This window comes from Lutjanus erythropterus, chromosome 15, assembly GCF_056507025.1.
Source record: "Lutjanus erythropterus isolate fLutEry1 chromosome 15, fLutEry1.hap2, whole genome shotgun sequence".
NCBI lineage: Eukaryota > Metazoa > Chordata > Actinopteri > Lutjaniformes > Lutjanidae > Lutjanus > Lutjanus erythropterus.
The window spans coordinates 22,588,894-22,611,749 of NC_139331.1; the positions used below are offsets into that span (position 1 = coordinate 22,588,894).

General features: G+C 40.9%; 1 protein-coding gene across 3 annotated transcripts in view; it reads left to right on the forward strand.

The window, feature by feature from the left end:
- Nucleotides 1-20,757, forward strand: part of fut8b (fucosyltransferase 8b (alpha (1,6) fucosyltransferase)) — a 126,415-nt gene extending 105,658 nt beyond the window's left edge. For all 3 annotated transcript variants that reach the window (XM_084737280.1, XM_084737281.1, XM_084737282.1), the window contains 4 exons: nucleotides 2,700-2,946; nucleotides 16,472-16,648; nucleotides 17,233-17,383; nucleotides 18,937-20,757. In XM_084737280.1, the coding sequence (XP_084593406.1) occupies nucleotides 2,700-2,946; nucleotides 16,472-16,648; nucleotides 17,233-17,383; nucleotides 18,937-19,275 (914 nt within the window). In that variant the 3' untranslated portion in view covers nucleotides 19,276-20,757. The remainder of the gene's footprint in view (nucleotides 1-2,699; nucleotides 2,947-16,471; nucleotides 16,649-17,232; nucleotides 17,384-18,936) is intronic.
- The last annotated feature ends 2,099 nt before the right edge of the window (nucleotides 20,758-22,856 follow it).

Here is a 22,856-nt window from a genome sequence, read left to right on the forward strand (position 1 = left end):
AGAGATATTACTGCCTTATGAGTGAGTCTGAGGGCAGCAGGAGAAACATAATGTTCCCTGCCATGTAAAGGCTGGAACAAGGGTTCTCCAAGTTCATAAACTCATAGTCTCAAATGTATAATGAATGGAGAGGCTCCATATTTTGTGTCTGGATGGTGTGTCACTCTTGGTTCTCCAGTTTCATAGCTGTGTTAATCTTATAAAACATTTATTAAGCTCAGTATACATCATAGGCTTAAAATACAGTGTAGAAATTCTGTGTCAATGCGGGGCCATATGCTTTAAGTCATGATGCATATGGGAAAATATATGCAGAGGCTTTGGAGTTGTGATGAAATTTAGAAGAGCTTTGTGATCTAATTAAGTAGCAGTGGGAGGAAGACATACTGCCTGTCTGTACATTTGTGCCAAGAAGTGCAGGCCTCAAAATATGCCCATTCCCCCTTATGTGAATCATGCCAATGCTGTTATATAAGCAAAGACAGGCCTGGGAATATTTTTTCTGTTCAATATTTAATGCTTCTTCCAATTTATATTCAGTTCATGCTCAGGCAAACACACACAAATTGAAGCCTCTGTTTCTGTCCTTGTTTTTAACATGTTTTTTATGTACCCTTTCTGTAAAAGGCCATTTTTAATGAGTCATTATGCCGTTTATTTGGAAGTGTGTTGTGGATGTGTTTGCAGCCGTATTAGGGGCCTGTCTGTGGCAGTTAGAGAAGCCACTTTAGTCTGACAGAACATGGGCCTCAAACTTGTTTTTACCTAAATCAGGGGTTTACACACGCACACACACAAACAAAAAAAAAATTCTCCTCGGGTTTTAAGACTGAAAGAGAGTGAAGGTTTTGTCTGCCAGGCATATCCCTTCTGGTGAGATGAGATTAGCTGGGGCTCTCAGTGTGTGTGTGTGTGCATGTGTGTGTGAATGTGAATGCACCTTTCTGTTTATTGTTGTTTCATTTGAATCCCCATTAGTTTTCACTGTCAGATCAGATCACCTTTTTGTTCACAAGACCATGTACATGTGCGTGTCCCTTTGTGTATTTCCTTGCGCATTTATGTTGGAGGATACATGTGTGTTTGCAGGCTTTTGTGTGTGTGTATGTGTTTGTTTTCCACCTTTGTTCACACATTCAGGTGCACACATGCTTCATGCACATGTATGTGGAGGTCTGGCAGTGCACAGAGGGCTTTCTGCTGCCCAGAGAGGTGACCTTCGTAATCAGCCGTCCTCAACCTTCTGCCCAGGGCTTCTGCCAAGCAGGACTCAGCCTGAGGGGGTCCATGCCAGACCACCAGCAACCCCCCACCTGGCACACACACACACACACACACACACACCTTTCCAGTCCAGCTTGTTGCATCAGCCCCTGGCCCTACACAGCCTTGATAGAAAGAGGCTTACCTTGGCCTTTAAGCAAGGACAGGCAAAGAGCAGCTGTCAGTCACAAAAGCTGGACTCACTGAGGTTGGGGGATTTGGATTCATGCTGGATACAGAACAGGAATTAATATAATAGGGCTGAGGAATGATGCTGAAATATCTCACTGCATCACAACATAATATTTGTATTTTTCACAGTCACAATCAATGTGTAGTACTGATGCGCCTCAGTAAGCCTACAGATATTTGTCAGTTTTGTCAGCTGTTTGGCAGATCTGACAGATTTCACACACAGACATGCTGACAACTTGCTGATGGCCTCAAAATCCATGCACTTAAAAAAAGTAAAGAATAAAGGTTCATATTGTCTTACCTGAACAGGTAACTTTGTAAACTCTTCTATGACAAGGCCTCCCAGAGTGCATTATAGCTGGGTTCCCACTTTTTGTAAGGTATCCTTAAAAACCCAAACTGTTTCTTCTGTTTCAAGTGACGCTGAAGTTTAGACAGTTTTAAACACTCATTTGAGTCTCCAAGCACTTAACATATTTGGGGCACTTTGTGGCCCCTCCTATGTGCAGCAGTAAATCCATACTTTATGTATGCTGCATCATACTTGTAAGTTTACTTAGCAGAAGTAAATTCAAGGAACTCCTGGCTGAGCTTTTTGTCAGCTGGGCTGTTGGTCTGCTTGTCAGGTCTTTTCTTTTTCAAAAACATGTCCATTTTCTGAGTTAAAACTAAGTTTCAGGAGCAGAGCAGCTTCCAGGTTATGACATGATGAGTGATGTTTTTACTGCAAGGCACTTAAAAAGTTGGGCACAACAAATAAGATTTGGATATGTTAAATTATATTTTATAATAACACACACAGTGGTAATTCAATTTTACTTAGGCCCCCCTGGAACCCCCTGGAGGCAGTCGAAATCAAGGATATATTACTCAAACTGGCCTTCCTGGATCATATTTCATGTCTCACCACTATTTGAGCAGGAATAGCTAGTGAATGGAAATTTGAGCCATCCTTTTCTCTGTATTGTACAACTCTAAGTGGAATATCTTTGGGTTTTTGACTGTTGGTCAGACAAAACAAGTAATTTGAATTCCGCTGTCTATCTTGAAGTCTTTACTTTGGGCTCTGGGAAACTATGATGAGCATTTTTACTAGTTTCATTTGGAGAATAGATAAAAATGAAATGTTTTTTCTTTAATAATAGTAAACATTAACATTCGTTTCGTTCCTAAACCAAACTGTGCTGGCAGAAATGTATTGAGTGTCTTACTCTCAATGTTCTTCTCTTTACACCCTCCAGGAGAGGCCCACGATAAGGACGTCCAGGTTGTGGAGTTGCCTATAGTGGACAGTCTCCATCCTCGGCCCCCCTACCTGCCCCTGGCGATCCCAGAGGACCTCGCCCCACGCCTGCATCGTCTGCATGGCGACCCCTCTGTCTGGTGGGTGTCCCAGTTCGTCAAGTACCTGGTGCGCCCGCAGGCGTGGCTGGAGAAGGAGATCCAGCAGAGCACGGCCAAGCTGGGCTTCAAACACCCCATCATCGGGTAAGGACGCTCAGCTATCACTTCTCTCCGTGTGTGGCTTTGTCTCCTCCTTTCTCTGTGGTCATAAACACTTAAATAATAATTACTTTGTTTCTATAGCATATCTCTATAATTATGCTTACAAAGTGCTTCACAATCAAAGCAAACAGAAGGCATAGGAAGAAGAAAACAAAGACGTAGCCGTAAGGGCTTTTCAGTGGAAATACAAACACTGCTTTGGGTGAGGTTAATACAAGGTTAATACAATAGTATTAAAAGAAATTTAATTTGATAGTTGTGTTTTGTTTGGTTAATTTTCTACCTCTATCCTTGGAAAGCTTTTGCTTGTTACTTCACTGCCCAAAACTGATACAGCTCATATTCATGCAAATCAACTTGTTAAAAGAAATTTCATCATTCTGTACTCATCACTCTGTTTTTCCTAATAGCGGTGGTATGATATGTCTGATTTTGTCTCCTTTCATGTTTTAATGTCCCCATGAGGGTTTTTAGTTTCTAGTCCAATCCAAGTCACTTAAAACAGAGGATCTTAATACCAAATCCTCATCTGATATTGTTGTTAACGCACTTAAATAGCTGAACACAGCCTGATTTTCAAACCGAAACCGAACAAGACAAGGAAAGAGCAGCTTATAACACAGTTAATGGATGCATTAAACATGAACAGCCTGGCAGCTTTTCTTTTATCTTCTATAACCTGTGTTAATTAAAGGATAATTCTAGCTATATTCTATATTTTCTTTGTCTGTTGTCAACAAATCCCACAAAAAGACCAAAAACAAAAATAATTGCATTCTTTTAACAATTACTGTCTGTGTGACCAAAAGCCTGATTTGTGGGAGCTTATTCCTCTGTGCCACAGAGCTTCATTGTTGTCCAAAAACTATTAAAAACACATGAATGAGCCAAACTGTTGCATTGGATGAAATGAATAGTTTAAAGTGTAGTAGTTTATTTTGAGTTAACCCCTCATACACAATGCTGGTGCCATAAATACTCACTAGTGTTAATTCTCTGCTGAAAATAGTCCCAACTGATGAACTCTTTTCTCCTGACGTTTAAAAACTATAATGCCCAGCTGTTGAGATTTTTACGTCGCCTTTCTTATAAAACACAAACTCAATATTTGAGACCTGTATTTAAAGATTTAGATTTGCAGTAGGAAAGAACAGGCTTCAGGCTGCCTGCCACAGACGGAGGAGAGAAGTCGATAAGTATTGAGAGACAGAACAACACATTGTTGGTTTTTTGTCTTTGTTGACAGTAAAAACAAGGCTACAGCTGTGCTTGCAGCTCAGTGAGGCTGCATTTAGACAAAGAAGTTCTTTGAGCTAAATGCTAATGTTAGCATGCTAATGTGCTCACAGTGACAGTGCTTATGTGCAGATGTTGAATGTTTACCATGTTCAACATCTTAGTTTAACATTTTAGCAGGCTAGAAATAGATAATGAGCTGTAAACAAAAAGTAAAGCTGAAGATGACGGGAATGCCATTTGTAGGTTAAGTTATCTTAAAAAAATCTGCACCTACAGAAAAGGTTGAACACCCACAAAGCATGTGGCCAGTGTGAATGTAAATACTGCATGAATACCAAGTTGCGGCATTATGTGTATGTAATTTTTCTTTGCTTAGGTATTGCTAATGCTTTAGCCTACAAATATATAGGGCATGGGGCCTTATTCAATACTATAACAATACTTGGGTGTCGATTCGATAAGTATTGTGATTTGATATTACAACTTTTTTTTGCGATTTTTGTTTGCTGTTTTACACAAGAGAAATACAGTCATACACTTAAAGAGACTATACATCATGTCTAATACAAACATAATGCACATCAGAGCACATCACGTCAGGTCTCTGAGTTTTATTTCAGCAGGATCATCTTTCTACTGCATGTAAAAGTGGTAAATAAAACAAGAAGTAATATATAATAAGAAATAAAATAATGTAATAAATAAAATAAGAATGTTACACTCTGAAATAGAAAAAAACTGTTACACGTAGTGGGAAGTTTGAGTTTGAGTTTTGACCCTGTGAGGTTGCTGTAGTTGGTCAGTGTGAAGTGTTGAAGATAAAGTTAACAATGTGAAGTCGGCAGCTGTTAGTTTGTTCCCACAGAGCAGAGGAAATATATGCCTGAAAGTATGAGTACACATATCATTTTATGTTAAGCACGTGAAGTAAAATGGATCTGTTTGTTAAGATAATATTACCACAGTAACGATGCTATTTCTGTTAATGCAGAAAAGGTAAGTCCTAATATGTGTTAGCATCGAGCTAACGGACCAAACACAAATTGTTTATATATATATATAACGTTTATTCAGCAATTAATCGTACCAAAAAGATTCACAATTTGAAAGAGAATCAATTTTTGTCTCCCACTTCTACTATTATACACACAAGCATTATAGAATATACACACAAACAATATAGTGTTAGTTTATAGCCAGTTTGTATGTAAATACTGCCCCCTCAAATCTGTGTTTTGGTATGTCGTAGCCTGTTTTCATTTGCAGCAGAGAAGTGTTGCATTTCATTGCATTTCTTTCCTAGTAGGTCCAACAGAAACAGTAGCCTAGTTCTCAATCATTACTACATCAAGTGCAATAAAAGTGATTTTATGACCTTGGAAGTGTTCATTTAATTTGTGCGCCCACAGGCAAAAACATAAATAGGTGCCTTTGTCCTGAGGAGAATGTGAATGTCTGCAGCTGTTCATACAATAATTGTTGAGACATTTCATTCCAAGTCAGGGGAAAGACTTGGAGTGAAACGGCATCATCATCTGGGGAACATGGATGTACAAAATACAAGTAAATGAAATATTAATCATGGAGTTGTGTCAGTCCAAACCAAAGTAGTGGACTTACTGACCAACCAGCGTTGCCATCTCTAGAGCCATGCTGCTAGCTCGTCTAAAAACACAGAATAATGCAGTCCTTATCTTTTAACAATCCTCACGGACTGCACTTCCACATAGCAGACAGGATGTTCTCCACATTCTGTACAGTGCACTCCAGTGTCCTAATATCTGAGTACACCACCTAGATATTATTTTTCATGAAACTTGGCATAATTGGTGCAGATCAGATGATGCTAAACCGTTCCAAATATGCCATTATTAGGTCTGATTTCAGTCCTTGATACCGCCTCGGCTTTGATTGTGACAACTCAGCATTGTGCCGTCTCCGGAGATTCTGCTCTCACAGCTTGAAACTGACTCGAGACTTCTTATGGTCCAGTACAGCATAATTGGAAAAGTATTCATCAGTGTGAGACGCTCAGTTCCCATGTGGGCTCACCCCTCGTGGGAATGTATGCAGCACTGCTACTGTAAGCCACTTTAGATAGCAGCTTCTAAGAAAGGAGGGGAAGGGAGGGCACGTTTAGCTGTTTATTTACCCGTTCATTTTTCTCTGTATCGCTGTCAGGCGCTCAGTCAACGTACATTCATGTGCTGTCTGCCAGCCGCTCTTGACTCATAAATAATTCCACCTGTCTTTGAGCAGCATTTCAAACCTGAATCAAATACTTTGCAATTTCCCTCAGTTGTTTTACGTACTTGCTCTAGAAGATTCGCCATTTTAAGACTTGAGTCTGACAAAAGCACACAGAGTCTTTACTCAAGTAGAAGTACAGATACTTGTGTAAAAAAAACAGTAGTGTAGAAATACTAATTCAACTTATTTGCTCAAGTAAAGGTGAAAAAGTTCAGGCTTAGAAATGCGCGCAAAGCATAAAAGTAAAAAGTCGTCCTCTGAAGGACATTTCTACCAGCTGTTTCTGTGCAAAGATAATTGAACCTCAACTCTTCTCTACAGTTGAGTCTCCCTCTCTGTCTATTTCATCTTATGTCTTTTATGTCTTTTTTTTTTACATCTTGTTACATCTTTTGCTTCTTGTTATGTCTTTTTCTATCTTTTTAAGGCTTGTGATATCTTTCATGTCTTGTTATGTCTTTCTTGGCTTTTTTGCCTTGTTACATCTTTTTTTGTTTCGTTTTGTTACTGTTTTTTTTAGGGGGGTTGCTTTTTTGTGTTGTTATATCTGTTTTGTCTTGTTTCATCGTCTTTGTCTTGTTATATCTTTTTTAGTCTTGTTACTTGTCAGTCAATACATGATATGTACTGCTCGATACACCAAGGAATTGTTTTATCTATTTGTTATTGTCCCAGCCATTTAAATCTAGATGTTGGGAAAGCAGCGCGCAATTATACGAAATAAAATTCAGCAATAATTCCCCTTAAATGCATTAAAACTAAAGTAACATGCCTGTAAGTACTTTCTGCAAGGAATAGAAAGTACAGTTAAAAGTTAATTAGAAAAATAAAAATCAAGTAAAGTACATATATGTGAAAACTGTACTTAAGTAACGAAGTATTTCTGCTTCCTTGCTTCCAACCTCTGGTGACTGGTGAGCTGTCAGTCATGGGAAAGTGTATTAAGTGACTTTCAGGTACTTTGCTGAGATTGTCTAAAGTTTCTGCACTGTCCCAGGAGGCTAACTCCACCCGGCTGGTAAAGGAAGGAGTTTAAAACAAATGCTAAGAGTTATATTCTAATAGTTTGTGAATCAGCCTGGTTTCGTTCTGTCATCCCCCTCATATCTCTCACATCCATATGTTCATAGTCTCTGTGCCAGCTTCTCGCCCTTCATAACTCCTCTTTTTCTCACCTTCTTCTTAACATTTTGCCGCAAGCGACCGTTGGCTGCTCTTCCTCCCTTTTCCTGTCCTGCTCTGCTTTCGTTCTCGCTCCCTCTTGTTACGTTCTCCCTCTGCCTTTTCTCAGACGCTCTTCTCTTTGGTTTTTACCTTCTCTGCCTTTTCATCACCCCAGCTGCTGCCATCTCTCTCTCTCCAAACCCTCTTTGACTCTCTCCCCATTCTGTTCCCTAATTTCTTTTTTTTTATTATTTTCTGTGACTCATCCCAACTTTTTCACTCTCTTTCCCCTTCTTCTCACATCCTCTCATTTGTGATCACCGCTGTCTTCATTTGTTCAAGATTTTTCAAAATTTTTATATTTCACACTCACCTCTCCCTCATGTTCCCCGGGCGCATATCCCTACCCACAGTTCTTTTGCTCTCACACACATCTCTGTCGCTGTTCTTTGTGTTTCCCCCCTCTCCATACGCTCGTATATCCCACATTCCTCCCTCCGTATCACTGGGGAAAGGGTTATTGAAATGTAGTGCTGGGTAGAACAAAGTTTTTATCCCTTTTTCCCCCCCTTCCCTCTGCAGCTCCTGATACATCCACTCCACTCCGCACTGATGTTGCAACAAAGTGCCTGTGTGCTTCTATCAGCACTGTGGGGGAAGGCGATATATATATGTGTGTGTGTGTGTGTGAGGAGTGGGGGCTGATTGGTGGGGGTGGGATGGGGGGTGTATGAGATGAGAGATGGAGTTGAAAGAGACCCATAGTGCTGGTGCACGAGAAAGGCAAGAGGGCAGCAGCAGTGGGGGATGCAGGGGCTGATGGAGAGAGTACCGAGAAGGATAGGGAGGCAGCTTGTCCCCAGAGCGCCCGACAACCGCCAGCCGACCCCCGCAAGCCTCAGTCACCGCCACCGCCACCACTCTCTCCCTGCCGCTCCCTCAGGACACAAGCTGCAGGAAGGCTGGAAGCCAGCGACTAAAAGCAGCTATCAGCACAGCTCCATCCTGCCACCATTTAATGCTTCTTAATGGCAGCAAGGATAGTCAGTGAGAGAACGTACGGCTAGTGCTTCTATTGCAGATACCAGAGCAGCATTATCACCATGGCAATGTGCTTACCAAGAGGTCAATTTACTGAATATATCTTTTATAATATCTTATGTCCATTCTAAGGCTTACAACAAATTGTATCTTTTCAGTCACTGAATCTTGCCCATTATACATTAATAATAACACAGAAATGTGATAATACAGTTTTTAAAATGCAATTTGCAGCCAGAATTGGCAGTTTTTTCCCTCTTAGAGCACCTCTGATGCATAATCAGCAACTAATTTGCATTTTCACATTTTTTTTAACTTACTTTCTGTTGTTATTATTAAGATTTCCTGAGCTGTTGCTTGTTGTAAGAGAGCCTAATTTACAGTAAACCACAGTACTTGACATCTTCTTGCAGCAGGAAACAGAACAAATCACTACATGAAATAATTTGGTCTCCACCAACTCCTGAGGGAAATATCTGGCTGTTAACTGCTAAGTGCTCCACTATGATCACCAGCTAGTTGCTAACTTTGTTTGGCAGCAACCTGGTGCTGTGCAGGTAAAATAGAGTGAGAATTTAGAGCTTTTTTATGACAGCAGTTGCCTGCTGTGCGTGGAAATGATGTGAATGAAAGTGGTGAGAAGCAGGGAGGTTTGGGCCTTCAAATCAAAACAATGAACTGAAAGATGCTGAGGGGAGCTTAATGACAGTTCGACTTACTGAGTTTTCTTTTTAAACCTCTGCACCAGCGACAGCCGTGGCGGGAGGCAGTATGTTTTCGGGTTGTTTGTCCTTCTGTCCGTCCATTCATCCATCCATCTGTCCCATTCTTGTCAACATGATATCTCAAAAACTTCTTAATAGAATTTCTTAAAATTTGGAAGAATGGTCCACTTAGATTCAAGAATCAACTGATTAGATTTTGGTTGTCAAAGGTCAAGGTCACTATGACCTCACACAACGTTTTAGGCTATAACTCAAGAATTCATACGCTAATTATGACAAGATTTAGGGCGCCCCTATAGCTCAGTTGGTAGGGCGGGCGCACCATGTGTTGAGGCTGTTGGTCCTCTGCAGCAGCCGCCAGTTCAAATCCCGCCTGCGGCTCATTTGCTGCGTGTCATCCCCTGTCTCTTCACCCCCCTTTCCTGTCATACCCTCAGCTGTCACTATCATTAAAGGCAAAAAAGCCCCCCAAAATAACCTAAATTATGACAAGATTTCACACAGTAGGTTAAAATGATAAGGTGAAGAATTTATATCCAAAGGGTGAAAGATTAACTTCACTTTGACATCATAATCATAAACAAAATATTCCTACATTTAAAGACTTTCACAAAAACACCAATAAATAGCAACCAACAAACAAAAATCCTTCAAGTAAAAATAGTTTTTTTGCACTTATGGAGTCAGTTAGTCATTCTTGTCCAGACAGTCTGAGAGTCCAGTCATAGTTTTTGCCACTGGGTTGTGGATGAATAACCGACTTCTGTGCACAACTGAGTACAGTGGATATGGAGCGATCAGGGAGAATGTAGAGTAGTTGACTGGAGGACGGATGCTTGTGACGGACGAATAAGCGGTTCGCAAGGGATTAAACAACCTTACAAAATGTTTACGGCGCAGCTGAGCGTGTTGCTCCGGCTGATACTTCAGCTCTCCCGCTGTCCTCAAAACACTGAATGACAGATAAAATGGAAGAGAGTTGAATTGTAGTGTGAAACAGGAATGAATCAGTGAGCAGATTGTGAAAATGTTTTTTTCCGGGGATGAAATCAAGTGTTGAAATCCAGGATATCACAAACTGCAGAGTCAATGGTAATTCTTCATCACTATGAGCCACTTGATCCATTCTCAATATAAAATATTGACTAGTGGAGCTTTAACTGAATAAATTAATTATAGATCTCTGCTTCTCATATATGATATATGAGTATCATATATGAGTGGAGAAACGCGTCCATAAAAGGCGCTTTTTGAGCCACATGTTAGACTGTGTTCTCCATCACCACGATCTAAACACCAGACGAGGGAACATGATGCTCATCCCTCCAGTTTCACATACAAACTATGATAAGAGCCCTGCAGCTGCTCTGGATGCTCTCACCTTACTGAGACACTTTGTTGGCCTTTCCTTTCACCTCTTCAACTCCAGCCCTCCCTTTAATAAAAATGTTTGTCATTTTTAGTGGGGAACAGGAGGTCTTAAGGAGCACATCCTCTGAGAGCTGGGAACCGTAAGATTGTCTATCAAGTTTTCTAATCATAAATCTAATAAGCCTTCAAATTTTGAAAGTTTAGAGTGTACATTATGATGGACATTCCCGTGTTCATTTACTGCATCTGTCATTACTTGTTGCAGCAGTAACTTTATTACGTGGATTTTCTGCAAAATGTATTTATTTTTGACCTCCTGAGAATTAATAAAAGCAGTCAAAAATACCACATTAAGACACCAAGATCTTGAGGAACAGCATAGAAAAAAATCATGCTGCAATTTATTAAAGAAACTTTGAATATTTCTGCAAGAATTGGATTTTTCGGCACTTTGATGGTGAGCCACTCTCTCTTGGGAAATTACTCAGAGATCTCTTTATTGTTAATATACCTTGGATAAGTCATCCATCCTCTGAATGCCCCAGGTATCTCGTTTGTGGTCATGAAGTTTCATGAGGCTGTGATGGTTACCATGGTTGGACTCGTTGAATCCACATGAGTCTTAGCTTTCTAGTCATACCCAATTTATGATATTTCAATACTATTCCCATACTGTCCAGTAAATAGCACATTTATAGTGCAGAATGCTGCATGGTGTTTGCCCAGCTGCATGGGGTTAGCATAAAGTGGCCACGTGATACCCATAGATCCTAATTTCATTCATCTATCTTGACTCGATTCTTTAATTCATTTAGTTTCGTATGAAATCTGAATTCACTACAGCCTCTGAAGGACAGTAATGTTGGCTGTGGACGTGTGGAGTTGTCACCCATCATGAGCCGTAAAGGTAAATCTTTGACATGTTTTGATGTCAAACTACATGTTGCATAAGCAGTGATTGTACAGCAAGTATAGATGTAATTCAATATGAGCCGTTTTCTAAAGATTCAGGTGCTAATGGCAGGTACAGTTTGAAAGCCAAGTAGCCCAGAGCAGCTGTATTCTTCATCAGAGGCAGCCGAGGTCATCGTCAGACAAAAAAATTGAATCCGTCCATATGTTATTGTCGCAATCTGCCAGAATCAGCGTTTGCTCTGTCTAGTGTGGGTGTGTTTGATGCCTTTAATGTATGCTTTTACACCCACCATGAGGATTGCCCTGCCTCGCCAGTACTGTATGAATAGAGAGAAATGAATTGAATTATTGTGGCACTAGTGTGGGAGAGTGCTGGGGGGGGGGGGGGGGGGGGTGAGGGAGGGAGGAGCAGGCTAAGAGCTCAGCAATGTCTCGGCGCGGCCTCTGCTGCTGCTCTGACGGAGAGAGAAAAGGGCAAGGGGGAAAAAAAAAGAGGGTTCACAGGAACAAAAAACAGTCGACATGAAAGAAGCGAGGGAGCAGGAGAGAGGGACCCCTACAAAGGATGGAAAAGCCTGGTGTCGAGACCTCTGTCTGATCAGAGAGACGGAGCCAAATGAAAGACTCCGACGCCCCTGCCACCCACTTGTTCTCACTCCATTCTTTGGGTTTTATTTGCCGTGTAAATAAAGGGTCTATTTCTCCGGCGAACATCCCCTATAGTCTTGGATTGATCACTGGCAAGTAGTAGAAATTAGGTACAGCCTGTTTATTCTCCCTCTTTGAACCCCTGACTCTTTTTTTTTCCACTTTTCCTGCCTCTACCTCATTCTCACAAAAGAGTTAGAGGCAGCCTCGAGGTTAGAGAAACTGTTTGAAGCTTTAAAGCAACTGGGAAATCCTGAATGGGGGAAGTAAAAGACTGATACTCCTCTCCAAAATGTCCTTAAAAAGGCTCCTGACCCCAGATATTCCAGTGGAGCTGCCCCTTTGTGGTACTGGGGCAGCTCCCAGATGGATCTGTTAATGTGGAAAGATGTGGGAAAAAGTATACACGTTCACTCAGTTTTTCCACTCAATAAATGAAGGTTGAAAAAAAGTGTATTTTTTCCCTCACAGATTTTGAAATTTAATTCGCTCCTCGAGGCCAGAAGTCACAATGCAGATGTGGCTGGGTAGTTTTGTAATTGAATAGTTCTGGGTGGAATAAAATTGTGTTTCGCCATCCATCAGTTTGAGGGATCTCTGTGTCAGGAGAGGAAATATTTCCGTTCTCGTCCATCCTTTGTTCTGTTTATGAGCCATGCTCTTTTTCTCATATATACAGCGGGTGACAACACTCTCTTTGTCCTTTGCTTACTGGAAGCAATGACAAGGACACTGAAAAAACGTACAGTGGTGTTGGTTATTTCTCCGTCTGTCTTTCTTAAATGTCCTCTCTCTGTCACTGTTTCCCTTTTCTTTTTCCTTTATCACTTTGTCTTTTGTCCCATCACTTTTTTTTTTTCTGGCTGGCATTTATACCAACAATGGAACGATTCCCCAAATATGCCATTCAAGTTGGAGTGCCGTTTCTTCGGCTGATTTTACTTTGACGGAAAAAGAGTCACAGCTGTGAGCAAGTATTTTAAGATGTTACAACGCTTGGATACACGTCAATGAAAAGACAGACTGTAGAGTTAAATCTAGGTTCTCTCAGCAAGAATAAAAAAACTTTCTAAATGAAATACATAGATGTACACCACCATTCAAAAGTTTGGAATCACCAACCTACCGCAAAGGCTCGATTCAGTACAGTCAGTTGGCTGACAGGGCTACTCGATATTCATGAATGGTGTTTTTTGGCTGTAGAAATTCCTCTTCACAAAAAGATTTTATTTTTTTTATTGAAGCAAAGAAGTAATGATTTGTGCATGGAAAGCAAAACACAACACAATGGTTGAACCAGACTGAAAACTGACAGGGTAGAAAGACACAAAGACAGACACAAGAGATCAGAGCAACAGTTAAAGTTAACTACTGAATCATAAAATGACCGTGACGTGTCATCAGAGATTAGGGACACGTGCCAAGTTGAAATCCTGGCTTCTTTGTATGTCCTCCTTTTAAAATTTCTGTCTTTGTTTCGGCCACACTGCCCGTTTTACATTTATTCAATTAACATAGAGCTAAAATTCAAGCTGAATATCCACCATGTCTGTTTACGAGTCGTAAGAAAATCATCAATAATCTGTTAGAAGAAGCAGATGTTCAAATTTAACAGTTAAATTAAGCATTAAGTTACGGAGTCTGGCAGGATGTAAGGCAGCCACGAGACTCCACCTCCAGAGAGTGTATTTCCAGGATTATGGGCTTAGCTTTACATCATCATTTGCAGTCACCTTGTCCTCATGTAGCTTCAGTGTCCATGAAGCCTGTAGGCAACCTGCCTAAGCTTTGAGTGTGGGGATGAGGGGGAAACAACTCTTTTCAAGCATAGATTGTATATCAAATAGGGCTTCAACCTATTTATACACCATCTGTGGCTCAAACACTCTGTTTGAACTGCAAAACAGGACTGAATTTTTGAACGCCAGGGTCTTACATTATGCTCCTTTACATAATATATAAGGAATCATCAGTCCTTAGTAAAAGAAATTAGAAGATAAGCATCAAGCTAAGCCTTACATTGCCGACTCCCTGGTTCAATATTTGCCTTGAAAAAGACTGCGATCATTTGCTGCTGGTTTATTGGAGATTCCCAGAAATGGTCGAAAGAAAGCCAGGGATGCAGCCTTAGTCAATTACACCCCAAAGCTATAGAACACACTACCTACAGATATCAGGGAAGCCAACAGGCTCAATACTTTTAAAAGAAAGCTGAAAGTTTATTTCTTCACTGTAGCCTTTAACTAGATATGACTTTCCTGATACAAGCCTTTTTTTGCACTTTGCTTCACACCTATGCACCGCTGCACCTTTTATTATAATTGTTCATCGGGTTTTATTTTCCATCTTATTTTCCATTAATTATGGCATTCTGTCCCTGTTCTCATGTTCCTTCTGTGTCTTTTCATGTGTGGCACTTTGTGCATGTAATTTCTTTGTTGTAAAGCACATGGAGTGACTTTTCTTATATGAGAGGTGCAATACAAATAAAACCTTTATAATATCAGAATTCGTACAGGTTCCTGTTTCAGTGTCAAGTGAGCAATAATGCCTGTGTTGCTTTAGCAAAGCTGTTCTTAAAACTTCAAAATAATGTTAATGACAGAAATGTCAGAAATGCTTTTGGAGTCTGAATTAAACAGTTTTCATCTATATTAAAACAGCCGTGAAGAAAAGAAGAAAAATGTCAATATGATGTGGTGGTGTTGATTCCAAACCCTTGAACGGAGGTGCACATCAACAGTTCTCAGTGTTATTGATTTATCTATTCCGCAGTCAGTGATTTTCCTTCACTTTGTTTTCCTGGGTTCTGATTTATTTGTTGATTTAATACAGTGCTTTAGAACAGCCTGCAAAACTTACCCTCTTACGCACATGATAGACCAATGTGAGCTTTTGCAAATCCTGTGTGTCAGAGAAAAAGTTTTCTGTTTTTCCAAGCGCTCTCTCCTGACAGTGTCTAAGCACAGAAGCAAACAAGATGCCATTTTTTTTTACGTGATATCTCACTTTGTAATTCAGGCTTAGAATGGGTGTGTTTCTGCAAAGAAAATGCATGGCTCAGCAATAAAGCAGCTTATTCTTAGTACACTGGTGACTCTAAAGCTGTTTTGGTTTACTGCACAAACAAACATTGTTTTGTGGTGTAAAAAAAAAAAAGGAAGGTCTTGCAGCCCAAATGGAAGACATTTGGTGGAACAAGTGTAAGGTCTCTGCCAGTCATCATAATGAAAAAAGTTAAAGGTTAACTTTACCTTTGTATCAGTATGAGGAAGATGCTCTTTGGTGCCCACTTGGCATCAAATTGTTGAGAAAGGTTTGGCAGCTCAGTTTGCCACCTGCCTCCGACTTCTTGAAATTGAAGCAGCACTTGATGAATTTTCATTACCTCAAGATTGTTTTTATCTTTGTAAGAAGCATTCTTTTTTCCCGCCATCCAAACACACCAACTAAGTGCACAGGTGCATTATATTACTGATGTAATTGTGAAGGCATGAGGGCCACCACCATAACTGTGTTAATACTGCCTACTAGTTTAAGCTGTGTTTCCACCCGAAGTACCCAGAACATTTAGTCCCGGGAATAACTTTTCAAGGAAATAAAAGGTTCCTTTCCACCACAGTAAAAAGACCTGCGAAGATTAGGGAAATTAGTCCACTAACATATGCAAAATCGGCGGCTCTTTTTACACATAATATTTATAGAACAATCAGGCACGGCAGGCATCATTAATCATCACCATCAAACTTCATGTTGATGTCACAAGGCAAAATGAACCAAAGACAAACTGGTTTGCAGCTGCAGATTTTTGATGGCTGAAATGAAATGCTACATGGACTGCATCAATCAGAAATGTTCAGCACTGAAAGCCCCACCCCCCCCCCCCCTAAGTTACTGAGCTTCTGGTCCCTGAGCAGGGACTTTTTGCAGACTAAAATAGTGTTCCTGGGACTTAATTTAGACCTTGATCCCTGTGGTGGAAATGTCCTGAAATCCTCTGAAGGTTCCCATGTCCTAGGGAAATTTCCTGCGGTGGAAATGTGGCTTTAGAGTGCAAATGTGCTAGCTGAATGCCAGCTTAATCAAAAATTAAATGAAACCAAACCAGAACATGGTCTGTAACCATGTCTGCGTCCTTTTTTGTCTGTCTGTAGAGTCCATGTGAGGAGGACAGATAAAGTGGGGACGGAGGCGGCCTTCCATCCCATCGAGGAGTACATGCTGCATGTGGAGGAGCAGTTCCAACATCTGGCCAGACGTGTCCACGTGGACAAGAAGCGTGTTTACCTGGCAACTGACGATCCGTCCCTGCTGCAGGAAGCCAAGACCAAGTCAGTGTCCAGGAGTGTGTGTGTGGTTTGCGCGTGTGTTTAAAGGAATAGTTCAGATATTTTGAAGTGGGGTTGTATGAGGTACATATCTATAGTCAGTGTTTTATCTACAGTAGATGGCTGTCAGCATGACCCTTGTTTGTAGAGACAACAGGAGTACCAGTGTAGGAAGCTAAGCAATGTACTGCTGTGAACAGGGTCAGCAGCAAAATTCATTTGAAACACCTCATGAAATCGGTATCAGTTTAAGTGTATGTTCATGTTTAGAATATTTTCACCCCTTAACCTTGTTTTTAGACAACCTTTTTCAACAGGAAACCATCCAAACCAGCCAAATATCGCTCTTTCCAAAACCATCAAGCTCCTTTTGCCAGAGTATACAGTACATTTCTTAGCTTCCTACACCAGAACTGCAACTGTAACTCAAACAATCTCCCTTCAAAAAATCAGAACTGTCCCTTTAATGTGCATTGTGAGTGTGTCCAGGGAGTATGCGAGAGTATAGTTTTATCCACAAGTATCTAATTATATTAATTTTTACCTTCTCTTGTCTTGTAACTTTATCCGACTCCGGCCTTTCCCAGGTATCCAGACTACGAGTTCATCAGTGATAATTCCATCTCGTGGTCGGCAGGCCTTCACAACCGCTACACCGAGAACTCGCTGAGAGGAGTCATACTGGACATCCACTTCCTGTCTCAGACTGACTTCCTGGTCTGCACCTTCTCCTCACAGGTCAGTCTTCTCTCGTCCGTCCGCATTTAGAGACAAGCATGAAACGGTGTTTTGATGTGTTCTCGCATGAAACTGAAGGTTGGGATGGATTTGATGTTGGGATGAAAGCAGTTCAAACTGACACGGAGAGCTGACTGGAATTTTAATGTGCACTTGGTAGAAGTCAAGGGAGCAGGGAGCTGGAATAAGATTAATAGAGAGAAGATATATTGTAAAACAATGCTGTTGTTGTTGTTTTTGTTGTTTGTTAAATAGGTATTGTGTGATTTCCATTAGACCTCTTCAACATGATTCTGAATGCTGCAGTATTAAGACCTTTTTTTTTTTTTCATTTTGAGAACAAAGTCAAAATGTTGAGAATAAAGTTGAGGACATTTCGGAACATTTCACCTTTATTCTTGATATTTTGACGACATTCTTGACATTTTTTCAACTTTATTTTTGACATTCTTTTTGACTCTTTTTGACTCTTTTTACTTTAATCTCCTTATTTCAACAATCTTCACAATTTTATTCTCATTTGGACTTTATTCAGGGAAACTCGATTTCATCCTCGACGTTTCAACTTTATTCTCGACATCTTGACTTAAATAGAGGAATTTTGACTTTATTCTTATCATTTTGACTTTTTTTTCTCGATATTTCTACCTTATTTTCAGAATTCTTTTATGCCACTTTCATCTCATGGCCTTCATCAGTATTTGCTCAGTTGTCATGGAGACGGTTCAGTTCTTATCACAAACTCTAATTGTGACCATTACTGATTTTTTTTTTTTTTTTTTTTTTTTTTTTTTGGTCAATGTACTGTTTCAGAGATAAATATTGGATTCTCAAGCTCAAAGTATTTTGTTGTTGTTGACCTAATAATGAAGATAAGTCAAAGAGCTAAAATACAAGGTAATGAAGAAGAAGAAGAATAACCACTTAACAGAGATCCTCACCTTAATTTAGAAAAAAAAGTGCAAATAAAAGTTTAACAGATAAAAACAAAAATATCTTGAATATATTGTGAATTAATGACAGGGCCTTTTAAATCAAAATTAGTGTGTAAGAAAGATAATTATCACTTGATATTTCCAGTTTTCACAAGGCAAAGCAGAATCAGTCTGGTAATCACAGTCATGTGATCGTCAAACAAACTCATTGTCCCATTTTCACCCAAAGCATAGAAACAATTAGTCTTTTTATAATGGTTTTTACATTCCAGTGGCATTTGTCGTCTATTATTCTGATCGGATCTGTAACGTGGAGTGAACAGGCTTCCCGCCAGCCCTAAAAATAATGTTTGAGCCACATAAATCCTGTTCACACTCCAGGCTTATTAGTCCACTTCAAGGATCTGACTGGAATGAGTCGCTGAATGAGCACATTTTATCCCTCTTATACCAGCACTGAAATTAAATGTATGTGTTTTATAGTGAGAGGTCCTTTTGTCCCCTGGCTTTGGCTCAATCTACGTGTCCACTGCACATCCACGACCAGGATGAGTAACTAGTATAAACTAGTATATATTGATCTAAGTATGAAAATAACTGTTTGTGTTTCCGTCTCAGGTCTGCCGTGTGGCCTACGAGATCATGCAGATGCTGCATCCAGACGCCTCCTCTTTCTTCTACTCCCTGGATGACATCTACTACTTCGGAGGTCAAAATGCCCACAACCAGATCGCCATCTACCCGCACCAGCCGCGCAACAGTGAGGACATTCCCCTGGAACCCGGCGACGTGATCGGCGTGGCCGGCAACCACTGGGACGGATACTCCAAAGGCATCAACCGCAAACTTGGCCGCACCGGCCTCTACCCTTCCTACAAAGTCAAAGAGAAAATCGAGACGGTGAAGTACCCGACGTACCCCGAGGCGGACAAACTGCTCAACTCTCAAAAGAAGTAAAAAAAAAAGAAGAAGAAGAAGAAGAAATGAAAAAAAATAAGAGAAGAGAAGGAGTGAGGAGAAACACGCAGACTCCGATTTCAGGGAAGGAGGCTGCTTTTGTACAGAAGAGAGAGGCGTAGTCAGTACGCTAAGCTGAGAAGAAAAGAAGAAGCCTGTACCCAGGGGTGATAGGAATGAGAATGCACTGTGTGTGTTAATGTGAGAGCGTATGTATGTGTGTGTGTGTGTGTGTGTGTGCGCGAGTGTGTGTGTGTGCGTGTGTGTGTCTGCACTTGTGTAAATGCCTGTGCATATGTCAGGTCATGGAAGACTTGCACCCTACCACTACTACTCCCCCGCCCGGTGTTCCTCTGACGTCGGGGCCTGTAGAGATGTAGACGCTGAACATTGATTTTAAATAAAAAGCAAGAAAACAATTAAAATCCACACAACTGACTGACCGAGCTCGCTCTCCAGAGACAACACTGGGACTACTGTAAGACTGGCACACCCCCGGAGAGTTCGCTTCAAATCAATGACTGAGAAAAAAAATGACAAACTGGAAAAAAGTGATTTTTATTTAATTCTTTTCAGTGGTTTTGATTCTAATCTTGCCTTTTTTTCTCTCTGTTTTCTCCTGTTTTGTTTTGTTTTGTTTTGTTTACTGAATGTACTGTATCTCTCTTGCCATGCTCACCGCTGCTCCTCCTCCTCCTCCTCCTCCTCCTCCTCCTCCTCCTCTTCCTCCTGCTGCTCCACTCCTCACTGTGCTTCCTCCATTTCGTCTCTACATGTGCAATTAATTTTTAAAAACCATATTGTGCTTTTATCGAGTGTTTTTAAACGGTCTTAATTTTTGTGCGTATGGGGCTTGTGCATTGTATACTGTACAGTGAGAGTGTGTGTGAATGTGTGTGCGTGATCAAGGGTGCCTGTGTGTAAGTCTAAAAGGGGCCATGTCACGACCTGGTGCCTGGTTTATTGGTGAGCAGTGTGTGTTTTTATTTCCGCTTTTCCTCCCGACTGAATCGTGTTTGTGTGGCCAGCGGGAGACTGGCGGCGACAGTCAGACCCCGCCCCCTTCCCACCCCCCCCCCATCGTCCAGCACTTGGAACAATGGTGAACTCCAGTCACTCCGCTGGTGACCTCTAGTGAACAATGGTAAGACTATGTGGAGTATGGTGAACTCACAGACACACAGACACAGGAGCCGTCCTGAGGCTCACCAAAAAGAAGCACTCCACTTGAGATAATGTCCTTTTTCTCGGCTGTCTCTTCTGTCCATCTGTTTGTTTGTTTGTTTGTTTTTTTACTTTTTAACATTGCTGTTTTAAAATAAATGAGGAAAAATATGCCTATGTTTAAAAATGATAATGCTATGTCATATCAAAAACTCAGAGTCCCCCCCGATCATGAAGGCTTTTTATTTCATAACTTATGTTCTTGGGCATTGTCTTTGATAACCACAGATCGAATAAACTTGAGAAACCAACACGGCATTTTTTTCCGCCTTTTCGGTCTGACTCTGTTCACCATCTGCTCCTCCATCGCTCTGAACGGGCGACACCTGCTCGTTCAATCAGGCTGCACATGCTTCAGCTACATTACACACGTTCCAAACTGAGAAAATCAAGGCTTTTTCATATCTGAAGTGCTCATTTCCTGAAGGGTATCCATCTATTTTTGAAGAGTAAAAAGTCATTACCTTAAGTTCATCTTTTGATATCTCCATAAAAAGGAGGACCCTGCTTCTAAAATTGATACCGTTTCGGCATCCCAGGATTAGAGCTACCTTCCTACCTTCAGACAGCACACTTAGTTTGTTTTATAAATCATTCAGCGAGAGTGATTTTGAAGCAAAAAAAAACTCTTAAATCCATCTTTGATTTACATTTCAAACTGAAGAGCGAGATCAGTACCTTCAACAGAGACATTACCGTCCTTCATTTGAATATTCCTTGTGACAGCTACATGACATTTCTGCCCCAAATACCAAACATGTCTCCCTGTGGAGCCACAGCACAGGTACGTCATTAAAGCGCCGAAAGACTTCCTGCCTCTCGTCTAGTGTCCTACTTCCTACTTCCTGCATGTCTGAATCGTTTATAATCTCGTTCTCTGTATCTTATTTATGGGCTGTCTTGTTACTTTCTTACTGAGGGGGCTCTGGGAGTTTCATTACAGATCCCTCTTTAATTTCAACGCTGATCTGCATGCTTCATTGGGCGCCCATAAGGAAAAAGCGGAGATGAGCTTTTTGGTGTGTGTGCAACGGGAGAGTAATAGTTTTATAGCTTTTTTTTTTTCTCCCCCTGCCTGACAACAATCCGCAACCAATTTAGCCCACGTTGACAAAGCGTTCACAATGCACATGCAGCGTACAGCAGTTCATTGAACATCTCTTTTCAGTGGGAAAGAGTCCCTCGTGGGCTTTATAAATGCACGCGCTAACTGGAGGGCACTTTAATTAAAATACACTCGTTGCTGTCACAGTGGCCTGTAACAGTCGTTTAAGAGAGACGTTAGTTCAGTTAATTATTCTGTTAATTGGACTCCGCTCCTGATAGAGAGCAGTCAGGGTTTTTAGCAGCAGAGTTTCTTTCTTTCGCGTTTGAGGTCTAATTGCCGCGGAGCACGCTGGGAGCACAGCGAGGCCATTTGCGGGCCTCCCACGTGAAGTTGCGTCTTGAAAGCCGAACGGTCCAATCCGAGTGCCTTATCCGTTTCCAAACGCGTGTGTCAACAGGTTAGATTCCCCTGCAGCCCTGCTTTGAAGAACAGGTTCACGTTTGTTCAGGTCTGTCTCAGAGCAGTACTCACACAGTCATGAGTCGGCCCACACTGAAACAGTCATGGGTCGCGTCCCTTAAGACGGGGGAAAGTTGGGGAACCAAAGCCACAGTTTCTTGCAAAGTGTTTCCAGTCATGTCTAGACTGGAACCCTTGATTTTCAAAACTCACAAGCTTTGTACCAATTGTTTCTTCTTTGTGCATGTTGTACAAGCTAATTATATTTTGTGATGTGACAACGCTCTGGTTAAAATCTGGGTTGGTTTAGGGACAAAAACATCTGGTTAGGGAGAGATCATGGTTTGGGTTAAAATGATAATACTCATGAGATGTTACACTGGTCTGGGGATCCCTTCTAGACATGAGCAGTTTTTTCTGTGGCGGGATAAAAAACCACAGAGCAACTTTCGTACTCAAGTGTTTTCACGCTGTCTTGTTTGGTTGGTTAAAACAGACATACATCCTTCTGTCTAGATCATTTTTGCTGGTGTGAAAACTGCCAATCACACCAAACCAAGACTGTCTGAAAGGCAGACTCTGGTGCAGATCATTTGTGGCGTGACATCAAACGATGATAGCAAGTATATGATTTGAGCATGATTTCAAAACTAAACTACAAGTAAATCCATCTCCTGCTTTTGAAAACTGTCCAAGAAAAAACTACAAATATTTTTAATAACTCTGTTAATGCAAATAATTTGATATCCATGTTAACATGTATGCTTGTCAGCACAGGTAGTCCCTGATTAATGGGTCAAAAACTGCCATGCTTGTGTCTTTGTGCACTATGTCAGTTCATCAAGTCCAT